Below are 21,306 nucleotides of genomic sequence, written 5' to 3'. Positions count from 1 at the left end.
CCCCTGTCGCTCATTCCCTGCTTCTGGCAAACAGAGGCGAGGGACACCATCCCTGCCCATCCTGGCTAATAGCCATTGATGGACCTATCCTCCAGGAACTTATCTAGTTCTTTTTTGAACCCTGTTATAGTCTTGGCCTTCACAACATCCTCTGGCAAGGAGTTCCACTGACTGACTGACTGAGTCGTGTGAAGAAATACTTCCTTCTGTTTGTTTTAAACCTGCTGCCTATTAATTTCATTTGGTGACCCCTAGTTCTCGTGTTATGAGAAAGAGTAAATAACACTTCCTTATTTTCTTTCTCCACACCAGTGATGATTTTATAGACCTCAGTCATATCCCCTCTAGTCGTCTCTTTTCCAAGCTGAAAAGTCCCAGTCTTATTAATCTTTCCTCATACGGAAGCCGTTCCAGACCCATAATCATTTTTAAAAAGAAAAGGAGTATGGGTCTTGCGAATACAGACTAACACGGCTGTTACTCTGAAATAATCATTTTTGTTGCCCTTTTCTGAACCTTTTCCAATTCCAATAGATCTTTTTTGAGATGGGGCGACCACATCTGTACGCAGTATTCAAGATGTGGGCGTACCATGGATTTACATAGAGGCAACATATTTTCTGTATTCTTATCTATCCCTTTCTTAATGATTCCCAACCTTCTGTTTGCTTTTTTGACTGCCGCTGCACATTGAGTGGATGTTTTCAGAGAACTCTCCACAATGACTCCAAGATCTTTCTTGCGTGGTAACAGCTCATTTAGACCCCATCTTGACTCACCTCTTACTAAGAGAAAACATCATCTTTGTAGGAAGCTTATATGACATAAGACACTGTAATATTATCTCAGCCACCGAGTCCAGCAATCCAGGTGTCTTCTGCCTCTCCCGGGCAGCTGGAGTGACAGCCAAATGCCAATAACAGATAAACAAACACAAGGCTTTAAAAAAGACTCATAATTTATGGAGCAAATTCAGCTAAAGGAAACCCCAAAATGAATAGTGTCCTGAAAATCGTGCTGAGTCTAGACACCCCGGCCTACCCTCCAAGAGAGAATTTCCTTTAAACGGCTGAGCTGTCAAAGGAAAGTAAGGAAATTAGCCACCCGAGTCCCATTGGAATCCAATGGGAGTTGGACGCAAACTATTTGTCCCCTGTGCAAATCCCACCTTCGCCCCAGTTTTGGTTGTAGCCCTATCCCAGTGATGGTCTTTTAACCCCTCTGTTGCTCATAGCAATAGATATTAGTGTTATATTTGTCGCTTACCTGTGCTATGGGCATTGACTGGGTCTTTAGTTTCCTCGGAACTTCAGAGAAATGTAAACAAGGTTGGAATGCACCAAAAATGTGTCAGGAATTTTAAATCTGTGGCTGCTGCTTTATACACACTTTCCATTTATATGTATACACGCGTGTTCACACACCCACACGCACACTTACTTTACTACAGTTCACCATCGAGCAGCAATCAATGTAGCAACCCTAACGTTTACCGTACTCACACTCCCAATGTGCATTTACCCCAACTGCAACACACATCCCAGACACAGGGGGCTGGATCAGCTGTGCATCTGGAATGGGGACCCTGACAACAAAATGAGTGTCATCATCGTAGCATCACCCTCCCCCATTGCTCCTGACCCCACCACCCACCACCACTGGATAACCACAGGTTGAGTGGGGGGGAGCCACAGGTCAGCTGTTCTCAGCGGTATCGTCCTTTGTTGGCCCCTCGAATATCTGTGCACACATCCAAGCTTCAATGAAAGTTTGGCTTGAATAGATGTGACACAGACACTCCTTGGCAAAGGCTCCTCCCCCTGTTCTTTGCACACAACTCTCATGTCACGCCTGACAAATTTATTACACCAAACACATGTCTTGCAGGATATTTATCCACAAAGCGTAACATGAAGGTATCTACAGAAAGCTCATCAAGACTCATGATCAGTGTGAGCTGTATGTACGGAAGATATTTAAAGGGTAATGTATTTATATTGAAAGTCTGCTTTACGGAGTTGGAGGGAAAGTTAGTCACCAGGGGATAATGTGTCTTGGTGACGGCCCAGTTAGCCAGGAGGGAGTTGTCACCCCACCCTGCTTAGCCAGTGATGCAATGCAAGGCTCCATTTTTCAGCCCTACTCAATACCAAGACTTCAATGGGAAATAATCAAAGACAATTCCAAACAATGGAAACCACTGGAAGATACAAAAAGACACAGGTTGACCCTGCCTATGAACATAAACAAAAGACTAACAGAGCATAGGCCAAGGTACTCTGTATTCATTCACTGAGGAAACATCTTAAGGAGCAAGGGGAGGCTTTCATGAACGTTTGGATCCTGGTTCTTGTGAAACCAGCCAGCTCTGCAACAGACTAAACTTTGAGGGGAAATCTCATTTTATGAGATAGGAGAGGGAACTATTGATAAGTGTAGACCCAGGTTTGCGTTTTATGATTTTGCTTTGTATTGTAACCATTTGTTTCCAGCATTTTCTCTCGTTTCTAGTACCCTTTCTTAACCAGACCTACTTTTATTTTGTTACACGTGCTCACAAGTGCTGTGTGTTATGCAGGAAGGGTGGTTTAAGGTAAAATGGGACAGGGTGCACCTCTGGAGGCAAAGGATCTGGAATTTCTGTGAGCATCTAGCATCACGGGCTGGACATCATGGAGGAATGAGTCAAAGGGTCTCAGAGACTGGGGTGCATCTATTGTTCACCTGCAAGGTGAAGTTAGGGCTGGCGTAGCCGGGAGGAGAGTCCTCGGGGGGCTGAAAGGCTGGTGGTGGTAGGTAACTGACACCCTGCCACCACAAGGAAGACACCTTCTCCATGGAGACAGGAGGTAGCAAGGTGACTGTCTCTCCAAGGTGTCCCAAGAATTGTCCCATAAGTAAGTGCTTCAGGATTTGGCTCAGTAATGATATTTAGTAGGCATCTGTCCATCGAAAAAAATGGCTTAACTGCTTTATTTCAAGCACAGCGAAGCAGATATAAAAGACATAGTAAAGACATAAAAACCCCACTGGACTGCTGGGCTCAAAGGCCTTCGCCTCACTGAACGAGGCCTGGAATCCCTTCCCATCCCTCCCATCCAATACAAAGCAAACCCACATCCCTTCCCTTCCTGCAGCACCACCCCACAGATCCCAAGCAAACTGTTACACAGCTGGAGAAAACCCAGCAGGAGGAAAGAAATCAGACTTCTCTACCTTTGTGTTGGCGGGGGGGCAGCTGCTGCAGTATTTTCTGGTCTGTTCCATTGAGTGTCCCGCTCACAGCAGGAGCCTGCTTGGGGGGTGGGTCCCTGGGAGCTGGCCCATTGGATTCCAGCCCCACTGCGTCTGGGTTCTGGCATGACGACTCCTCACTGGCTCGAGACAAGTCATTTTTACTGAGCAAACTGGCAAACTGGAAGTTCACCGTGTTGGCGGGATAATTGATACCAGAGGCATCTATGAGACATGACGACAAAGGGTAAAACTGTTCATAAACAGTCAGGTAAAACTAAGTGATGTTTAATTGCAGGGGATTATGTGGAAGATCCTGGTGACACTTCATGAGACTGGAAACATTAGGACACCTAGTTCCCATCGACTTTCATGGCTTGTTGACTTTCACTAGAAGCCTGCCGTACCTTTGTTAATGTCCCCCTCATAGCCTAAGTGCACCTGGCCAGCAGGTTTGTCTGAGCTTCTGACCCACATCTCCTGGGGCTTTAGCAAAACCACGGTTAGTGTTGATTCTTATGTCATGAGGCATTGAGTTCCATAGGCTCCTGTGGAAGTTCTATTCCCTGTGGATACAAGCCTCCCTTTGTTGCTGGACAGTTCCCACTGTTCTAGAGGAACGTTGCTGTCATGGAAGGCCATGGTCACAGAGAGTACAACAGAGAGATGTCTCCAACCATATCAAATTGACCTTGTAGGTCTTATAAGACAAAGGGTTAGGGTAATAAACATGAACAGAGAGAGATGTCTCCAGTAGCCTAGTGAGAAGCAAGTCATTTAGATACATGGATACAGCTGTAGGTAGGAGGAAGGGCAGTGTAGATACAAGTCTAATAGGTTATACTGGTAGTAAAATAACCGTGCCTAATAGGGTACAGAATGTGAGTGAGGCCAAACAGCAAAAATTAAGATGTTTGTACACTAATGCAAGGAGCCTAGGTAACAAAATGGAGGAACTAGAGTTACTGGTGCAGGAAGTGAAACCAGATATTATAGGTATAACAGAGACCTGGTGGAATAGTCGTCATGACTGGGCTACAGGTATTGAAGGGTCTGTGCTGTTTAGGAAAGACCGAAATAAAGGTAAAGGTGGTGGAGTAGCACTGTATATCAATGATGAGATAGAATGTAAAGAAATAAGAAGCGATGAAATGGATATGACTGAGTCTGTCTGGGCAATAATTAAATTGGGGAAGAAAGCTATTAGAGCCTCCCCTGGGATAGTGCTTGGGGTGTGCTATAGACCGCCGGGATCTAATTTGGATATGGATAGAGCCCTTTTTAATGTTTTTAATAAAGGAAATACTAATGGAAACTGTGTGATCATGGGAGACTTTAACTTCCCAGATATAGACTGGAGGACGAGTGCTAGTAATAATAATAGGGCTCAGATTTTCCTAGATGCGATAGCTGATGGATTCCTTCAACAAGTAGTTGCTGAACCGACTAGAGGGGATGCCATTTTAGATTTGGTCTTGGCGAGTAATGAGGATCTCATAGAGGAAATGGTTGTAGGGGATAATCTTGGCTCAAGTGATCATGAGCTAATTCAGTTCAAACTGAATGGAAGGATTAACAAAAATAAATCTGCAACTAGGGTTTTTGATTTCAAAAGGGCTGACTTTCAAAAATTAAGGAAATTAGTTAGGGAAGTGGATTGGACTGAAGAATTTATGGGTTTAAAGGTAGAGGAGGCCTGGGATTATTTTAAATTAAAGCTGCAGAAGCTATCGGAAGCCTGCATCCCAAGAAAGGGGAAAAAATTCATAGGCAGGAGTTGTAGACCAAGCTGGATGAGCAAGCATCTTAGAGAGGTAATTAAGAAAAAGCAGAAAGCATATAGGGAGTGGAAGAAGGGAGGGATCAGTAAGGAAAGCTACCTTATTGAGGTCAGAATATGTAGGGATAAAGTGAGACAGGCTAAAAGTCAAGTAGAGTTGGACCTTGCAAAGGGAATTAAAACCAATAGTAAAAGGTTCTATAGTCATATAAATAGGAAGAAAACAAAGAAAGAAGAAGTGGGACCGCTAAAAACTGAGGATGGAGTGGAGGTCAAGGATAATCTAGGCATGGCCCAATATCTAAACAAATACTTTGCCTCAGTCTTTAATAAGACTAAAGAGGATCTTAGGGATAATGGTAGCATGATAAATGGGAATGAGGATATGGAGGTAGACATCACCATATCTGAGGTAGAAGCGAAACTCAAACAGCTTAATGGGGCTAAATCGGGGGGCCCAGATAATCTTCATCCAAGAATATTAAAAGAATTGGCACAAGAAATTGCAAGCCCATTAGCAAGAATTTTTAATGAATCTGTAAATTCAGGGGTTGTACCATATGATTGGAGAATTGCTAACATAGTTCCTATTTTTAAGAAAGGGAAAAAAAAGTGATCCAAGTAATTATAGGCCTGTTAGTTTGACATCTGTAGTATGCAAGGTCTTGGAAAAAATTTTGAAGGAGAAGGTAGTTAAGGACATTGAAGTCAATGGTAAATGGGACAAAATACAACATGGTTTTACAAAAGGTAGATCGTGCCAAACCAACCTGATTTCCTTCTTTGAGAGAGTAACAGATTTTTTAGATAAAGGAAACGCAGTGGATCTAATTTATTTAGATTTTAGTAAGGCGTTTGATACTGTGCCACATGGGGAATTATTAGTTAAATTGGATAAGATGGGCATCAATAGGAAAATTGAAAGGTGGATAGGGAATTGGTTAAAGGGGAGACTACAACGGGTCCTACTGAAAGGTGAACTGTCAAGTTGGAGGGAGGTTACCAGTGGAGTTCCTCAAGGATCAGTTTTGGGACCAATCTTATTTAATCTTTTTATTACTGACCTGGGCACAAAAAGTGGGAGTGTGCTAATAAAGTTTGCAGATGATACAAAGCTGGGAGGTATTGCTAATTTAGAGAAGGACAGGGATACCCTACAGGAGGATCTGGATGACCTTGTAAACTGGAGTAATAGGAATAGGATGAAATTTAATAGTGAGAAGTGTAAGGTCATGCATTTAGGGATTAATAACAAGAATTTTAGTTATAAGCTAGGGACGCATCAACTAGAAGTAACGGAGGAGGAAAAGGACCTTGGAGTATTGGTTGATCATAGGTTGACTATGAGCTGCCAATGTGATATGGCTGTGAAAAAAGCTAATGTCGTCTTGGGATGCATCAGGAGAGGTATTTCCAGTAGGGATAAGGAGGTTTTAGTACCGTTATATAAGGCACTGGTGAGACCTCACCTGGAATACTGTGTGCAGTTCTGGTCTCCCATGTTTAAGAAGGATGAATTCAAACTGGAACAGGTACAGAGAAGGGCTACTAGGATGATCCGAGGAATGGAAAACTTGTCTTATGAAAGGAGACTCAGGGAGCTTGGCTTGTTTAGCCTAACTAAAAGAAGGTTGAGGGGAGATATGATTGCTCTCTATAAATATATCAGAGGGATAAATACCAGAGAGGGAGAGGAATTATTTAAACTCAGTACCAATGTGGACACAAGAACAAATGGATATAAACTGGCCACTAGGAAATTTAGATTAGAAATTAGACGAAGGTTTCTAACCATCAGAGGAGTGAAGTTTTGGAATAGCCTTCCGAGGGAAGTAGTGGGGGCAAAAGATCTATCTTGCTTTAAGATTAAACTCGATAAGTTTATGGAGGAGATGGTATGATGGGATAACATGGTTTTGGTAATTAAATATTCATGGTAAATAGGCCCAATGGCCTGTGATGGGTTTTTAGATGGGGTAAGATCCAAGTTACCCGGGAAAGAATTTTCTGTAGTATCTGGCTGATGAATCTTGCCCATATGCTCAGGGTTTAGCTGATCGCCATATTTGGGGTCGGGAAGGAATTTTCCTCCAGGGCAGATTGGAAGGCCCTGGAGGTTTTTCGCCTTCCTCTGTAGCATGGGGCATGGGTCACTTGCTGGAGGATTCTCTGCTCCTTGAGGTCTTCAAACTACAATTTGAGGACTTCAATAGCACAGATATAGGTGTGAGGTCTTTTTTAGGAGTGGTGGGTGAAGTTCTGTGGCCTGCATTGTGCAGGAGGTCAGACTAGATGAGCATAATGGTCCCTTCTGACCTAAATATCTATGAATCTATGTTTCCTTTATTGCTCACTAGTGGAGGTGCAGGCGATTTGAAACCATGTGTTTTATCGTTCCTCCTGCATGTCAATGCCATACAGAGAATGCCTCCTGTCTGTTTACAGGCTCGGGGTAACACTTACTGTTCCTGTGTAAGAAAAGGACAGCATCCTGATACCCTCGAGAAAAAAACTCATTCAGGACCTGTGGAGGAAAGCACCTGGCATCAGAAAGAATTCCAGCTGCAGGAAGTGTTCTTCTAGGGTCAGAAGTCATGTCTTCTCTAATGCTGTTCGATACGTCATGTGGGGAATTAATATCTGGGGCCAGATCCTCAGTGCTTAAAGGGTCCCTGGTCAAAAGGGGCCACAGACCCGGCAAATAATACTTCTGCAACTCAAGCTGGTCACTGAGGGGCGCATGGCCTGGAGGAAAACCCCCTCTGATTGCTTGCCCTCCCCACTTCTCTGCCTCCTGGGGTAGAGCAGCCGATCAGATTGCAATTTCTGGTTCTTGTCCTGCTGCAGGAAACAGGCAGAGCTACCCCTCAACTCCCCCAAAGCCCTTTGCACTGGAGGGGAGGAGGGAGCAGAAAAAACCCACCAGATCAGGGCAGCTATGTTCCCCCTTCTCCTCCAGTGAGCAACAGGGGCAGCACCTCTGCTCCTTCCCACTCCCCCCCCCCGTGCCTGGCCTGGGAAAGTAGGGGGTGTGGGGGAGAAGAACCCCTGGGACCACCCCTACCCCCAGCCTAGAAGGAGGGGAAGAGGGGACCCTGGTGCAGGTCTGGGAAGGGGGGTGAAGTACCCCGGGGCGGCAGGAAGAGGTGAGGTGGAGGGCGGGGGGTGAATGGATGTGAGGGCAGAATTGATGGGGAGCAAGAGAGCAGGCAGCTGTGATGTTGCCAAGAGTTATGCCAGTCTACACCAGCTGAGGATCGGGCCCATGGCGTCCAGAACTGGAGGTGCACATCAATCCCAGGACTGTGTGGCACAATCCTGGTTGGGCGGCACAGCAGCAGATGTGTGCTGGGCCAGAGCCGCAGCCGGTGTAAACGAGCATTGACTTCAGTGGGGCTAGGCTGAGTACGCTAGCTGAGGTTCTGGCCCGTCGTCTGCAGCATAGGGACGTAGGAGCTGCCAGGCTGGAGCAGGCCCAAGTTCTATTCCATCCAGTATCCATCTCTGACAGGGGCCAGTCCCAAATGCTTCAGAGGAAGGTGTAAGAACCCCACAATAGCAGATGTGGGATAATCTCCCCCCCCACACACACACACACCTTTGAGGGTTTCAGCCTAATCCCTAATAGAGATCGATTTAAACCCTAAAGCATGGGATGGTTGCTCGCTGGCTCTGATGCTCGCTGGCTCTGATAAAAGATGCTCGCTGGCTCTGATAAAAGTACCGCCAGTGGGTACAGGTACCAGCTCAAAGGCTATTTCATCTGGAAAAAGAACAGGAGGACTTGTGGCACCTTAGAGACGAACTCATTTATTTGAGCATGAGCGTTCGTGGGCTACAGCTCACTTCCTCGGATGCATTCATGCAGGAATAAATTGGTTCGTCTCTAAGGTGCCACAAGTCCTCCTTTTCTTTTTGCGAATACAGACTAACACGGCTGCTACTCTGAAATATTTCATCTGGGACAGCTACCTCGAAAAAGGGACGATCCTGGGAAAACCTGGAGAGGGGGGAACCCTACCTGAGGGTAAGACGATTGAGAAGCACTGGGGTACATTGGCAGGGACCACTTACAAGGTAGCTGGGTGGAAAGAGAGCATAGCTAAACCGGCACAGGTTTTCCATTGAGATCTGAATGCTGCTGTTAAGGATCTGAAAAGAGTAGAAGATAGCCGGGCAGTCCCGGGGACAGATGTCGAGCTCGCCCGTGAATGGGGACACCGTGATCACAGTCTCCAGGTCAGAACACGGCTGCAGGTTAGTGAAACCTCCATCGACGTAGCGCTGGGGTACGGGGTAGAAACAACAGGGAAGTTTGTTTGGAGACGATCGTAGTTAAAAGTAGTCAGGAGCGTCGCAGCAATCAGGACAGGTGATCGTGGGACCAATGCAGGCCTGCTGTTTGTTACATGTGGGTGTCTGAATAGGGTACCTGCCACCTCAGCGGGGCTCTGCAAATTAGTAGCATGTATAATAATCCCTACCTCTTATCTAGTGCTTTTCATCAGTAGATCTCAAAGTGCTTTACAAAGGAGAGCAGCAGCATCACCCCCATTTTATAGCTGGGGAAACTGAGGCAGGGAGCGGTGACGTGACTTGCCCGAGGTCACCCAGCAAGCCAGTGCCAGGAATAAGAACCCGGGCCTCCTGAATCCCAGGCCACTGATCTCTGATCCCAGAGGGCAAAAGATCAGCTTGTGGTTAAGGCACAGGAACAGGAGTTAGGAAATGTGGGAGCTATTCTTGCCTCTGCCACAGATTTCCTGTGTGACCTTGGACAAGTCACTTATCCCATCGGTACCACAGCGGGGGATAATGCTCTCTGCCTACCACCCATGGGGTGTTGGGAGACTGAATGCATTACTTGCTTGTAAAAGAGCTTTGTAATCCTTGTACGGGGAGTGCTAGCAAAGTGCAACACACACCTATTTTTTGAACATCCCGTGAATCCTTAAGACTCTGGGGCGCCTTCAGGGCTGGCCACTTTGCTGAACTGTTTTCTTTGCTGCGTTACATGGATAATCGTGGGGTGCATTGTGCCAGTGAGGGAAGAAAGGTCTGTAATGGGGTCTGGATTCCTGGGAGGAGCTAGTCCCTGCCCCTACTTGGAACCTTTCCTATTCCCCCAACCTGTCCTGCTTCTTCACCCCTCCTCCCTCAGCCACGTTCTCCCCACGTAGCCATGGGTCAAGAGCTGAGAGGAGCAGCTTGGGAGAGAGAGTTATTGGCTGGAGTCCAGGGCCTGCCTGCATGGGAGGTGTAGCCAGTGGGACATGAGAATGGCTGAGAAAGTTAAACCAAACCCCACCATAGTTAAAAAATACAGGTTACTATACAGCAGCCACCATGGTAGTGACTGGCTTGTTACAATGAGCATGATGACACAATCGGTGGTGATTATTAAAGGCTTGTTGTCAAGCTGCAACAGGGCAGCTCGTGAAGGCTTTAGCCTGCGTGGGAGGGAATATCCCAGCTACTCCACAGATATATCCAGCTACTCATGAGCCTGTTTGTCAAGCTTGTAAATACTAGACCCGTGACAGAGCACTATGAGAGCTCTGAATTTAAGCTGCTACTTAAAGGCAACATCCTGCGTCTGGCGCTTTTTTGTAGCTTTGGCATGCTGGCTTTGGCAATTTCTGCGTGGCGCAATCACATCCAGCCCCCTAGGGAACTCTGTACGGACTGCTCTGAGCTGAATTCAACTCGCTGGTGACATTTGGGCTTTTATCCTCTCTGTGCAGGATTCAAGAGACCCTGAAATTTACCACCGAAATCAAAAGGGTGCGAAGCCACAGCGACTGAAACAGAGCAAACTAAAAGTTGTTGAAACAAGTGAACCCCCCCCAGCAGCAAGATTCCTGGAGCTATCGGTCACACCCACCACAGGGAATTCATGGACGAAATTCAGTGACTTGGGGTTATACCGGAGGTTGGACTTGATGGCCCAGTGCAGCCTTTAGATCTATGGAATGGATCCACCCTTAGCTAGTGTAAATGGGCAAAAGTCTGTGGGGCAACACGTATTTACACCAGCTGAGGATTTGGCCTTATGAAGCGATATCTGAGAGCAGCGTCTGGCAATAGATTGGTGAGAATAAAAAGTGTATCCCCTGGAATATTAGCTAAAGAGCACTCACCACACCTCGGAAGGAGGGAGGGATGAATCCGCAATAGATAGGAACAAAGCAGCTGCAGATCAGTGCCTGTGAGGAGAAGAGAAGCACAGAAGGGTCACAGAAGAGCATACTTCACCCCTCAACTTCCCCAAGTTGGGAAGCGATTGGATTTATTGCCCAGAGATTCAGGCTTCTTTACGGAGATAAACTGGGGCTGACATACTGTGATCTGGAGCCAAACTAGAGCTGGTCAAAACTTGGAATTTTCATTCTGGGAGAAATTCTGACGTGTCAGAAATGTCCTTTCATCCCAACACAAAAAGCCAACATTCCAAATTTCCCGCGAAACCAAATTTCCGACCTTTCATTTCAGAAATATCGAAACGACCCTATTGAAACAAAATGTTCCAGGGAGTTCAAAGTGCTTCATTTCAATACTAGACTATCATAAAACCAGGGGTGGAAATGATAACGTCTAAACGAAGCACTTTGGCCTTATCAAAATGAAACGTTTTGATAATTTTGCATCGCAAATTGTGCTAAATCCATATGTTCCCATGAAACATTTCAATGTGGCCAAATCGGCATTTTCCAACAGAAAAATGTTCATCAGACAATTTTGACGAGCTCTAATCCAGACTTTTAAATGTTGGGTGGATCTTGGGGCCTACTCGGTGATGCATCAATCTGTATTTAAATCAGGACAGGCATTGCTAAGAACAGCATTAAATCCAATGTGGGTGAGGGAAGTGGTCCTATGGGTAAATAGGGGGAGAGAAACCCATCCCTGTTTGATTAAGGGCCTGGGATCAGGAGTCTTGCAGAGTGGGCAGGGCAGTGCTCCCAACCTATTGGGGATGAGCAGGGGGAAAGGGACTAGCATATAGGCTGCCTTCTGGCCGCTTGTTGGAATATAGCAGCACACGTGGTCTGCTGGATTCTCCAAGCCCAAAGCCAAAAAAAGGCGGATTGGGGGGAAATGGCCAGCTGGAGCAGAGGCTGGCTGAGGGCCTGCAGCGGCCCTGAATGATAACCCAGCTCCAGGGGAGCAGCTCGGGGAAACTACTGCCTTAAGGAGGGCTGGAGTAGCTGTCTGGGAGGCAGCCCAGCTCCAAGGGAAGGGGCTGAGGATTTACGTCCTAAGGAGAGATGGGGCAACTCCATGGAGCACAACCCAGCAGCCAGAAAGATTTGCAGAAGCTCCTTAGGAGCTGGATGGGAAGGAGCCCCCCAAGACAACCAAACCACAGAACAGGAGCAATGGAATCTTCACTCTGGCGAGGGATGTGGGTAGAAGGTAGGAGCAGCCCAGGAAGGTGGCAAGTGATTGGAAGGAGCGGTCCTGAACTGCCTTACACAGGGTCCCTGGGCTGGCGCCCAGAGGAGAGGGCAGGCCGGGGCTCCCCTACCTCTTCCCCAACAGAGGAGACAGTATGAGCCTCAGGACTGAGAGAGGCAGCCTGCAAGGGGAATGAGGCCTCAACATAAAGGCCCATAGACACGGGGACTGGGTTTGTTTAGACTTTTCAGTCACCCTGAATGGGGGACCAGGTTTGGAATGTGCCGCGGCTGGGAGGCAGAGGCCGCAGCCGGTGATAAGGTTAGAAAGCTTGACAACAAGGGGCGCTAGGAACACCTAGCCTGGAGGACCTCTCCCACAGTTAGCACACACCAGAACAGGCTGTTTCCAGGAGCAGGTACCAATGAGAGCTACTTTCTGGCCACGTCTGGTGCTTGTAACTTAATATGCTGCTTCTGAACCTAGGACCAGGGTGGAATCTATGGACCAGGACAGAGGTGGAATTCTCTCCTCCCTCTGCCTGTTCATGCACGTTGAGCTAAGCTCCATGGACTCTCCCTCCTGAACTCAGTTTGTGTTGTTTTTTTCTCATTTAATTTCACTGCAGGCTCAGCAGAGAGGAGACCACCCCCGTTACCTGAATCAGGTCCTCCTTCGAACTGAACTCGGAAACCATGACATTCTGTCCATCCATCATCCGGGTGAGGGAAATATGCAGCCTCCCTGAAGCCACCTGGTGAGAGTTCTCTGGCAACATCTTGTACAATCCCTTCTGTATGGTGCGGAGCGTGTTGCACCCGGGAGACAGAGGGCCGAGAATTGTTTTCCTGGCATCTCTCACCACTTCATGGAAAGATTCTTTTAGGTCCTCTGATCAAGGGAGGGAAAACAGAGGTCATTTATCATCAGCTTTCCTTAAAGGCCCAATAGTCCTAAGATTGCCCAACGCGATACCCCTGTGTTTTCAGTCATGTATCGTTTTGTTGAGCTGTAACCTTTTGGATGGAAATTGCCCACTCTCTGCCCTAAGTGGAATATTTTCAGAAAGTTTGATTGACAACAGAGCAGCCGTTTTTGAGAAAGAAGTTAGTGACAAACAGGCAGTTTGATCAACATTCATTATTTGTTGGTGTCCTTTTGAGCAGTGGTAGCATCTTAGGGTATGTCTACACTTTGCACTGGTGGGGAGGGGAGATTCCCAGGAATTCCAGCCTGAGGAGACGTAACCACAAGAGTTCTCATCAAGCTCCATGAGAGCTAATGTGAGTATGTCCCCTCCAGCTGGGGCTCCATGGCAGTCTCGGGGCACCCAGGACTGAAAGTCACCCTGTTATCCCCTGCCTCAGCCGAGAAGGAATCATTTCGGTGCCTGCCTGGGTGTCATCTCGCTGACACCACCAGCCTTTCAGCCCCTCGAGCGCTCTCCTCTGAGCTATGCCAGCCCCAACTTCACCTTGTGGGTTAGCAATAGGCGTACCCCAGTCCCCAAGTCCCTTTGACATGTTCCCCTGTGATATGCAGCCCCTGATGCTGGCTGCTCACAGAAATCCCAGATCCTCCACCCCCAGAGGTCCAGTTTTACATTAAACCACCTTTGCTGTACAACACACAGTACTTGGGGGCACGTACCTTTATTTTGTTATAAGTGTATTTAAGAAAGGGTAAAGATTTAACTAGACAAGAGAGAAAGTGCTGGAAACAAATGGTTACAATGCAAAGCAAAATCATAAAACGCAAACCTGGGTCTACGCTTATCAACATTCATGAAAACACCCCCTCTCCACAAGGGGTTTCCTCAGTGTATGGATTCAGAGGATGTCTCCCTCCTCTGTGTTATACCGAAACAGTCTTTTGCTTCTGTTCACAGACAGGAGGAATCCCTGTCTTGTTGTAAGGTTCCCTTTTCACCTTCCAGTGGTTTTGATTGTTCGCAGTTACCTCTGATGGTTTTCCATTGAAAGTCTTGGTATTGCCAAGGCTAAGCAACTGAGCTTATCATGGGCTAAACAGGGCAGGGAGGCAACTCATTCCTGCCTAAATGGACCATCACCAAGATTGTCCCCTGGTGACTAATTTCTACTCCCAGTCCCTTAAATATTACCGGTACGTACATCTTGCAAAGATTATGAGTCTTGACAAGTGACGAGCTTTCTGTGGATACCTTACACGTTACTCTTCATGGAGAAATATCCTGTAAGACGTGTGCTTGGTGTAGTGAGTTTCTCAGGTCTGAGGTGAGAGTAGTCTGTGTCGAACAGGGGACCCTTTACTTAAGAGCCTCTGTGTCACAGAATCACAAACACAGAGAGCTCAAAATGTAGACATACCCGTAGCAGCTTGGAGAAGGAAGGTGACATTTGGCAGGGGGGAAACCCTGAGGTCGCAGAAGTGGCTTTTTGCTCTCCCAGAAAAAATTCATCCAAATTTGGCCCAGTCATAAACCACAGGAAATAATCCTTTAAGTGACAATCAGAGGCCCATGAGGGTTTGCACAATGATGGAACATTTTATCAAACTGCAGACTTGTGTCCTAGTGGATTGTGCAGTCTGCCAGGCCCCTCAGAGCCTCGGCATCATCTCAAAGCAGCCGAATGGAGCTGTGGCTTCCTGCAAGGCACAGGCAGAATGGATCTGTCTCCTCCTCCCACAATACCCGTTGGCCTAGAGGCAGGACACTGGGCTAAACACCAGGAGAACGTGTGCTCTAGGTTTGCCTCTTGCACGGACTGGCCCCTGATGAGCTGTATTTCACATCCTTTCTTAGGGAGCACAGTCTCACATCTCTACGTGAGTCTCAGTCTGAAGACAGGGAATCTGAGGACCAGAGAAGTTACACAGGGCAATTTCTGGCACAGCTGGGACTGGAACAGTTCAGGAGAATCTAGCTGAGCCCTGTTGTTTCAGCGGGAGGCTCAGATGGGTCCTGAGTTTAGCAGAGGAGCTGAGTGAATGTGGGGAACTGCGGGCGTGGTGCCACCGATCTGTTTCAGTCAGATCATGCTGTCTTCTGGTAAAATCCTGACTCGGGTGGCTCAGGGAGTAGAAATCTCTGTGAGAGGATCCTCTTGTGATTCCCTCATGACCTCTCATCACAGGGAGGGGTGGGCTCTGCACTATTCATCACCGCATCCCTGTGAGGATAGATAAATATTATCATTCCCCACTTCACATGAGAGGAAACAAGGTGCCGTTAATAATTACATCAGCCCTGCAAGGCCGATAGGGACTGGATCATCCTCATTTGATAGCTGGGGAAACTGAGGCACAAAGCCAGGGCATGACTTGCCCAAGAGAGTCAATATCAGAGCTCAGGAGTTCCTGGTTCCCAGTCCTGATCTTAGAGCACTGTCCCTTTTCAGCAGCATGAAGAGAGAGAGGGGAGAGGGCTGTGGAAGAATGGCTGATGGCCTTTCAACTCCAGCATGCGGCTGCTTACAGCTTAATTATATACTTGGTCCTGATGTAGGCAGGCTCCCACTGAAGCCGTGAATAAGATGAATACCTCAGTTTCCACGATATGCATCTGAGGAAGTGAGCTGTAGCTCACGAAAGCTTATGCTCTAATAAATTGGTTAGTCTCTAAGGTGCCACAAGTCCTCCTTTTCTTTTTGCGAATACAGACTAACACGGCTGTCACTCTGAAACCTCAGGACTGGCATTGCATCTCCTGTAGATTAGGAACTGCCAGACTGGATCAGACCTGGGGTCAATCTAGGTCAAGATTCTGTCTCCTACTTCACAGGAAGGTGCAAGAAACTCTTCGGGAGTAGGCAATGGGATAACCTGCCCCCAGGGGAAGTTTCTTCCGGACATCCGTTAGTTAGAGGTTGCCTCACACACTGAAGCAGGATGCTTTAGATTAGGATCTGGCTATCTGGCCACGCAGAAGCGAGATCATTGGGAATTCAACAAACCCTTGGGCCCACATTCAAGCCCTAGATTATTTTACGTATGGCCGGCAGCACATTCAACCCATGATCCTGCAGAGATTTCTGCACGTGCTGAAATTTGCACATGCACCAGTTCCACCGGCATCCAGGCGGTTCCTCACATGTGTAAAGTTGAGCCACCTGCTCAAGATTTTGCAGGACTAGGGCCTAATCTGGCAAGAACAAAGCTCACTTGGGGCTGTGTTCTGGCTGTCCCAGTGCAGCAACCCCTGAGATTGCTCTAGAAAGATGGGCGGGCAGACAGGCAGATTGGATGGAGCAAAAATATCTTCGTGTCCTGAAGGCACTGGAGCAACCCAGGAACTAAGAGCAGTTATAAATGTTTGAGCAGATGTTCTGGGCATGTGACATAACAACTAATGCTTTGCGGGGTCAAGCGAGGAGGCAATGGAGCGGAATTTCAAATCAAAGTTGCTTGAAAACCAAATGACAAACGTTTGTGATTTTTGCTATAATAAAACAGAGCGGCATGGATTTTCCTTTAGTCTGCAGCCTGACTAAACAAGAGGGCTCCAAACTCATCTCTGGGAGCCAGAGCTACTGGCTGTGATTGCCCAGAAGCGGGACGACCTGTGAGCTGCAGGACGCTATTGGACTGAACCATTACAGCTGCCTCCTCTATAGATTTCCTCGTGGTAGCTTTCCCCCTGCAAGCCCGGGAATGTGCCAGTCGGGCACCACTGTCTTACAAGCAGCAGCTAAGATATTGGTACATAGATGGGTATGCTTTTTTTTTTTCTGCCTTAAAAATTTCTTTAAAAGCAGCAAGGCTTGGGGTGTGTCCACATGGGGCAGGACTGTGCACTGCATGGGTGTGATTTCTAAAGTGCATATTCACGGGTCCGTGTATACCTTGCTGGTGTGAACTAAACGTTCCCTAGTGCACTTTAACATAGCGCCCTTAATTTCTACACTAAAACCAGCACCTGGAGATCGACAAATCACCCAGGGGCTGCTCCTCTTGGTCCCATTGATGCCAATCAGACGTTTGCTGTTTCTTAAACAGGGGCAAGATCAAGCCCTTACATTACAAGATCACAGGGATTTGGGGCACATCTATGCTGCAGTAAGACCCATGGCACAGCCAGGGCGGCCCAAATCAGCTGACTCAGGCTCACAGGGCTTGGGCTGCAGTGTAAAGCTTCAGGCTCGGGCTGGAACCCAGGCTCTGAAACCCCGCGAGGGGACTGTCACCGCTGCAGTTTTTAGCTCTGCAGCCTGAGCCCTGTGAGCCCGAATCGGCTGACCCAGGGTCTGAGACTTGTGCTGTGGGCTTTTTATTCCAGTCCATACGTACCCTTAGGGTGTTGCAGCTGGAAAAGGCATTGTATTACTCTGAAAGGAAGATGTGTCCTTTTCTCCTGAGCAGGGAAGCATTTAGGGCTGAATGCTCAAAAGGATTTAGGTGTTCTCCACCTCCGGGGTAGGGAGCATTGATTTGAACAGGGATTTGTCACCTCACAAGTGGCTGCTCTAACCATTGGGCTATTCTCTGTAGCCTGCATAACTCTGTGAGAGCAAGAGTGAGAGCACAAGCATGAGAATGTGCCAACCACCAGGCTATGCAATCACTCACCCAGGCTGTGGGTGATCCAGGATCCAGTCCCCTGTTCCAATGAGCCTTTCCATTTCTCCACAGTGCAGTCACTTCAACAGGAGAGACTGAGGGGCCCCCTCCATTAGACTGTCCCCGAGCCCAGTGATTAGAGCGCTCACCTGAGAAGTGGCAGATCCCTGTTCAAATCCCTTCTGAACCAAAGGTCTCCCACCGCCCAGGGGAGGCCCCTAACCCCGGGGCGAAAAGTGGTGACGAAGGCTCTCCTCCGCCACAGCTGTTAAGTGTGAACTCACCTATGGGGGGGCCCGCTCCAGTAGGCAGCCTCTGAGCATGCCTACTGGATGGGTCCCCTCAGGCAACATAGGCAGCCAAACGATTATCTTCGCTGGTTGATGAATCGCTCTGGAGCTTAGGCAGGAGATAGGGGGAGGTGTGTGCTCTCTTGGGAGTCGGCCAGCAGCCAGGGGTCGCAAGCTTTCAAGAGTGATGTGCTGGATTGTATTTAATAATCTCAAAATAAAAAGCTGGGTATCCATAGGCAATATTCCAATGAAATCTTATAAGCAAGCAATTATACAAATAGACTATAATGCTATTAATACATCATGCTGTCAATATTAATTCTACTCTTAAAGCTATGAAATTAAAGTAAATTTAAAATGCACAAGAAATGAAGGAACGTCTAATTTCCCTGATTGCCTGAGATTTTGATAACTCCTTCACATCATCTTTTTTTCTGGAAAAGGGCTATGCAGAAAGCAACCACGCTAGCTAAGGAAAGCACGTCAATTACTGATCGCTTTGTGTCTGCATGAACACCTGATTAAAAGCATACTGCTGTAAGTCGAAATGTATCAACACAGGCTAGCTCCAAGGTGTTTAAATGGAAATGGAAAGGTTTTTAATTAAGTACGTGGCATGATGGTAAACAGAGGGGAATTAAACTGAACTGCATCTGCCCACTTCCCATCAATCCTGCCTCTAGCCCGCTATCTGCCCAGCCCTCTCATCAGTTGTGGGGCCCCCAGCCTCACCTCTGCTCTTTTTGGGGTTCTTCAGCCCCCTCTCCGAGGCCAGGGGATGGATAGACTAGGCCCCTGAGGGGAGGGGAAGAGAGCTCTGCTACTTCCCAGAAGGCTGGCAGTGGGCCAAATGGAAGGGCTTTGGGGGCTGGAGCTGGCCCATGAGCTCCCACTGAAGAACAATGGTTTAGATCCTCAGCTAACGTAAAGCAATGTACCACTACTGACCTAAACACAGCTAGTCTGCCAGCTGACGATCTGGCCCTGTCGGTCCCCTGTTGCTGTACGATTAAGTTATTAGTTATTGTATTATCATACAAGTCATTCCTTTCCAATCCTTTCTTGGCATTAAAATCCATGTTTTCATAATGATTATGATTATTATTAACAAATAGATACACGGAATAAACCAAAGCCTTCCTTACCTAGGCTAGATTCACACACCACTGCTGCAGCGATAAGTGACCCAGCTGATGCTCCATAAACTTTGGATGCTGATTTGAGTATTTCAGGTGCCAATTCCAAGAGCGATTGGACCACCCCTATCTGGTAAAGTGCAAGAAAACCACTGCCTGAAAAAGAAAGAGAGAAAGGGGGGCTTGTGCCACTTCGGCCTTCTTCAGCCATCCCAGCTGCTCAGTCTGCAGAGACGTGGTTTTGTTAGTTGACAGGAGCTCCGTAACTTGGATGTTGGGTTTTGCTGTTACTAAATGAACTCCGAGCCCGCTCTCTTTCTGCTCATCTCTGACGCATTCACTGCTCCTTTCGCGGTTCACACGAATGCCTAAGATGCACTTTTTGCCCTTCTGTGACAGATCCCCAAGATGTTTTCAGATTCAATGCCTGCTTTAATTACCTCTCTGGCTAAAAATAAAACTCTCTCCCCGCATCAAAGCAGCTCTAGCTAGATTAGACTCTTACTAGCTATCACGCTCCTGGCTTAAGTAAGGAGCTCCTTTTAAAACAATAATTCATAAGTCTTCCCACAGCCCGCATCCTTTTAGAGCATGTGAAGTCTCCTGCATCTCATGGCCCTAGCTTGGCTTTTTCTGAGCATCTCTTTCAAATTTTCCTCTTTTTTGCTTTTCTCCGCTCTTCCTCGAGAGTGTTTTTCTAAATTGGATTCTTCCTCAATCCTGTCTTAGGAACAGCTCAGTGCCAAATAAGCAGCGATTTGCTCAAAGTGCTCAGAGCTGGTGGGTGTTACACAAGGGATTACACAGAAGAGTGTGCTATGTTCTATTTGAAAACTTGCTCAATTAACCCTATAGTGCAATGCCTGTATCCACTGAGAACATGGACCTTGAGCCGGTTACTTTGTTCTTATAAAGGCACAACCTCCAAAGACTTCCATTTTCTTTGAATTCTCCACCCAACTGTGCACTTTACATATCACTTCAACAGGATTCTGTCAGGTTTAAATATCAGAACTTCCATTCCCGGTGTTGCTATCCGTGCTATAGTTTATTAAAGCTAAAAAGGCTGTTAAAATTTAATGGCCTTTATCACTGGTTCTGTTGGTCCTTTTTAATATCAGTGGTTGCACCGTGGACAATGAAAATAGTTTAGTCAGTTGCAGAGTCTATTTCCAAACCCCAGTCTGACTGCCATTGAAGTTAGTTGCCCAGATTGTGGAGACTGGCCCATCTGCAGCCAGAACAGGCTTATGCCAGGTGATGGGCCACTTCCCCAAGTGCAACTTGGAGCAGCTTTAGAGCTGCTCTAACTCGCACCAGCTGCCAGGGGCCCTCCAGGGAGCCACTGAGGCAGCCCACAAGTAGACAGATGCAGCACTCCCTGGCCAACTCGTCTTCCTACAACCATGTGCCCTGTATTTGAGGATGGCGTGGGAACTACGAAGATGGTTCTGTGGCACCTGGAGCTTCCTCACAAGTCCATGAATAGTCTTTATGTTCGTTCTCTGATTGCTCAGTTCTGTTCCTGCAGCCACATGCGCAATGGCCAAATCCTGCGAGACCCTGAGCCCGTGCAGCTTGGAGCACAACTCAGTATTTGGCCCTGGGAGGTTTCTGGGTGGGATTTAGGGCCCCTCTACTCCCATAGGCTTCAATGCGAGTTTGAGATGTTAAACACTTTGGAACATGGCTCCCATAAAGCTTAGCCATGGGAGTATGAATCAAGTGAGAGCCTTTCTTGTGCAGATTGCAGGCACTTGCCTCTTTGAATCTCCAGCCAGCCTTGCTATGACATGCTTAGTCTAAGTAGGTTATATGTGCCATTTTAAATTGACTTTTGTGACAAGGAAATGAAGTTGGAAGCAAGTTTACAAGGGAGGCATTTTGAATCTGATCAGCACATTGCCAATAATGTCTTAACCTCACC

The 21,306-nt window shown here is 47.3% G+C and overlaps 1 protein-coding gene across 1 annotated transcript; it reads right to left on the bottom strand.

Moving 5' to 3' along the window:
- Positions 1 to 775: 775 nt before the first annotated feature.
- Positions 776 to 19,599, bottom strand: LOC140901491 (omega-hydroxyceramide transacylase). The gene is made up of 7 exons (XM_073320416.2): positions 19,389 to 19,599; positions 13,071 to 13,303; positions 11,155 to 11,220; positions 9,089 to 9,298; positions 7,478 to 7,538; positions 3,217 to 3,459; positions 776 to 894 (listed from the first exon to the last, which is right to left on the bottom strand). The coding sequence occupies exons 1-7, from the start codon at positions 19,588 to 19,590 to the stop codon at positions 776 to 778; spliced, it is 1,134 nt and encodes a 377-aa protein (XP_073176517.2). The 5' UTR covers positions 19,591 to 19,599.
- Between the last annotated feature and the right edge of the window lie 1,707 nt (positions 19,600 to 21,306).

The sequence above is a fragment of the Lepidochelys kempii genome, chromosome 21 (genome assembly GCF_965140285.1).
Source record: "Lepidochelys kempii isolate rLepKem1 chromosome 21, rLepKem1.hap1, whole genome shotgun sequence".
NCBI classification, from domain to species: domain Eukaryota; kingdom Metazoa; phylum Chordata; order Testudines; family Cheloniidae; genus Lepidochelys; species Lepidochelys kempii.
Note: the sequence above shows the minus strand (reverse complement) of the source record. Positions and strands in the feature narration are given on the sequence as shown.

Excerpts from the sequence above, each read along its gene's own strand:
- LOC140901491 (XM_073320416.2), bottom strand. The coding sequence starts at position 19,590 with ATGGCTGAAGAAGGCCGAAGTGGCACAAGCCCCCCTTTCTCTCTTTCT. Across the intron at positions 7,539-9,088 it reads TCTTTCCACCCAGCTACCTT|GTCCTGAATGAGTTTTTTTC; the intron begins GTAAGTGGTCCC and ends TTTCCTCCACAG. Across the intron at positions 3,460-7,477 it reads CCTTTTCTTACACAGGAACA|ATGCCTCTGGTATCAATTAT; the intron begins GTAAGTGTTACC and ends CATGTCTCATAG.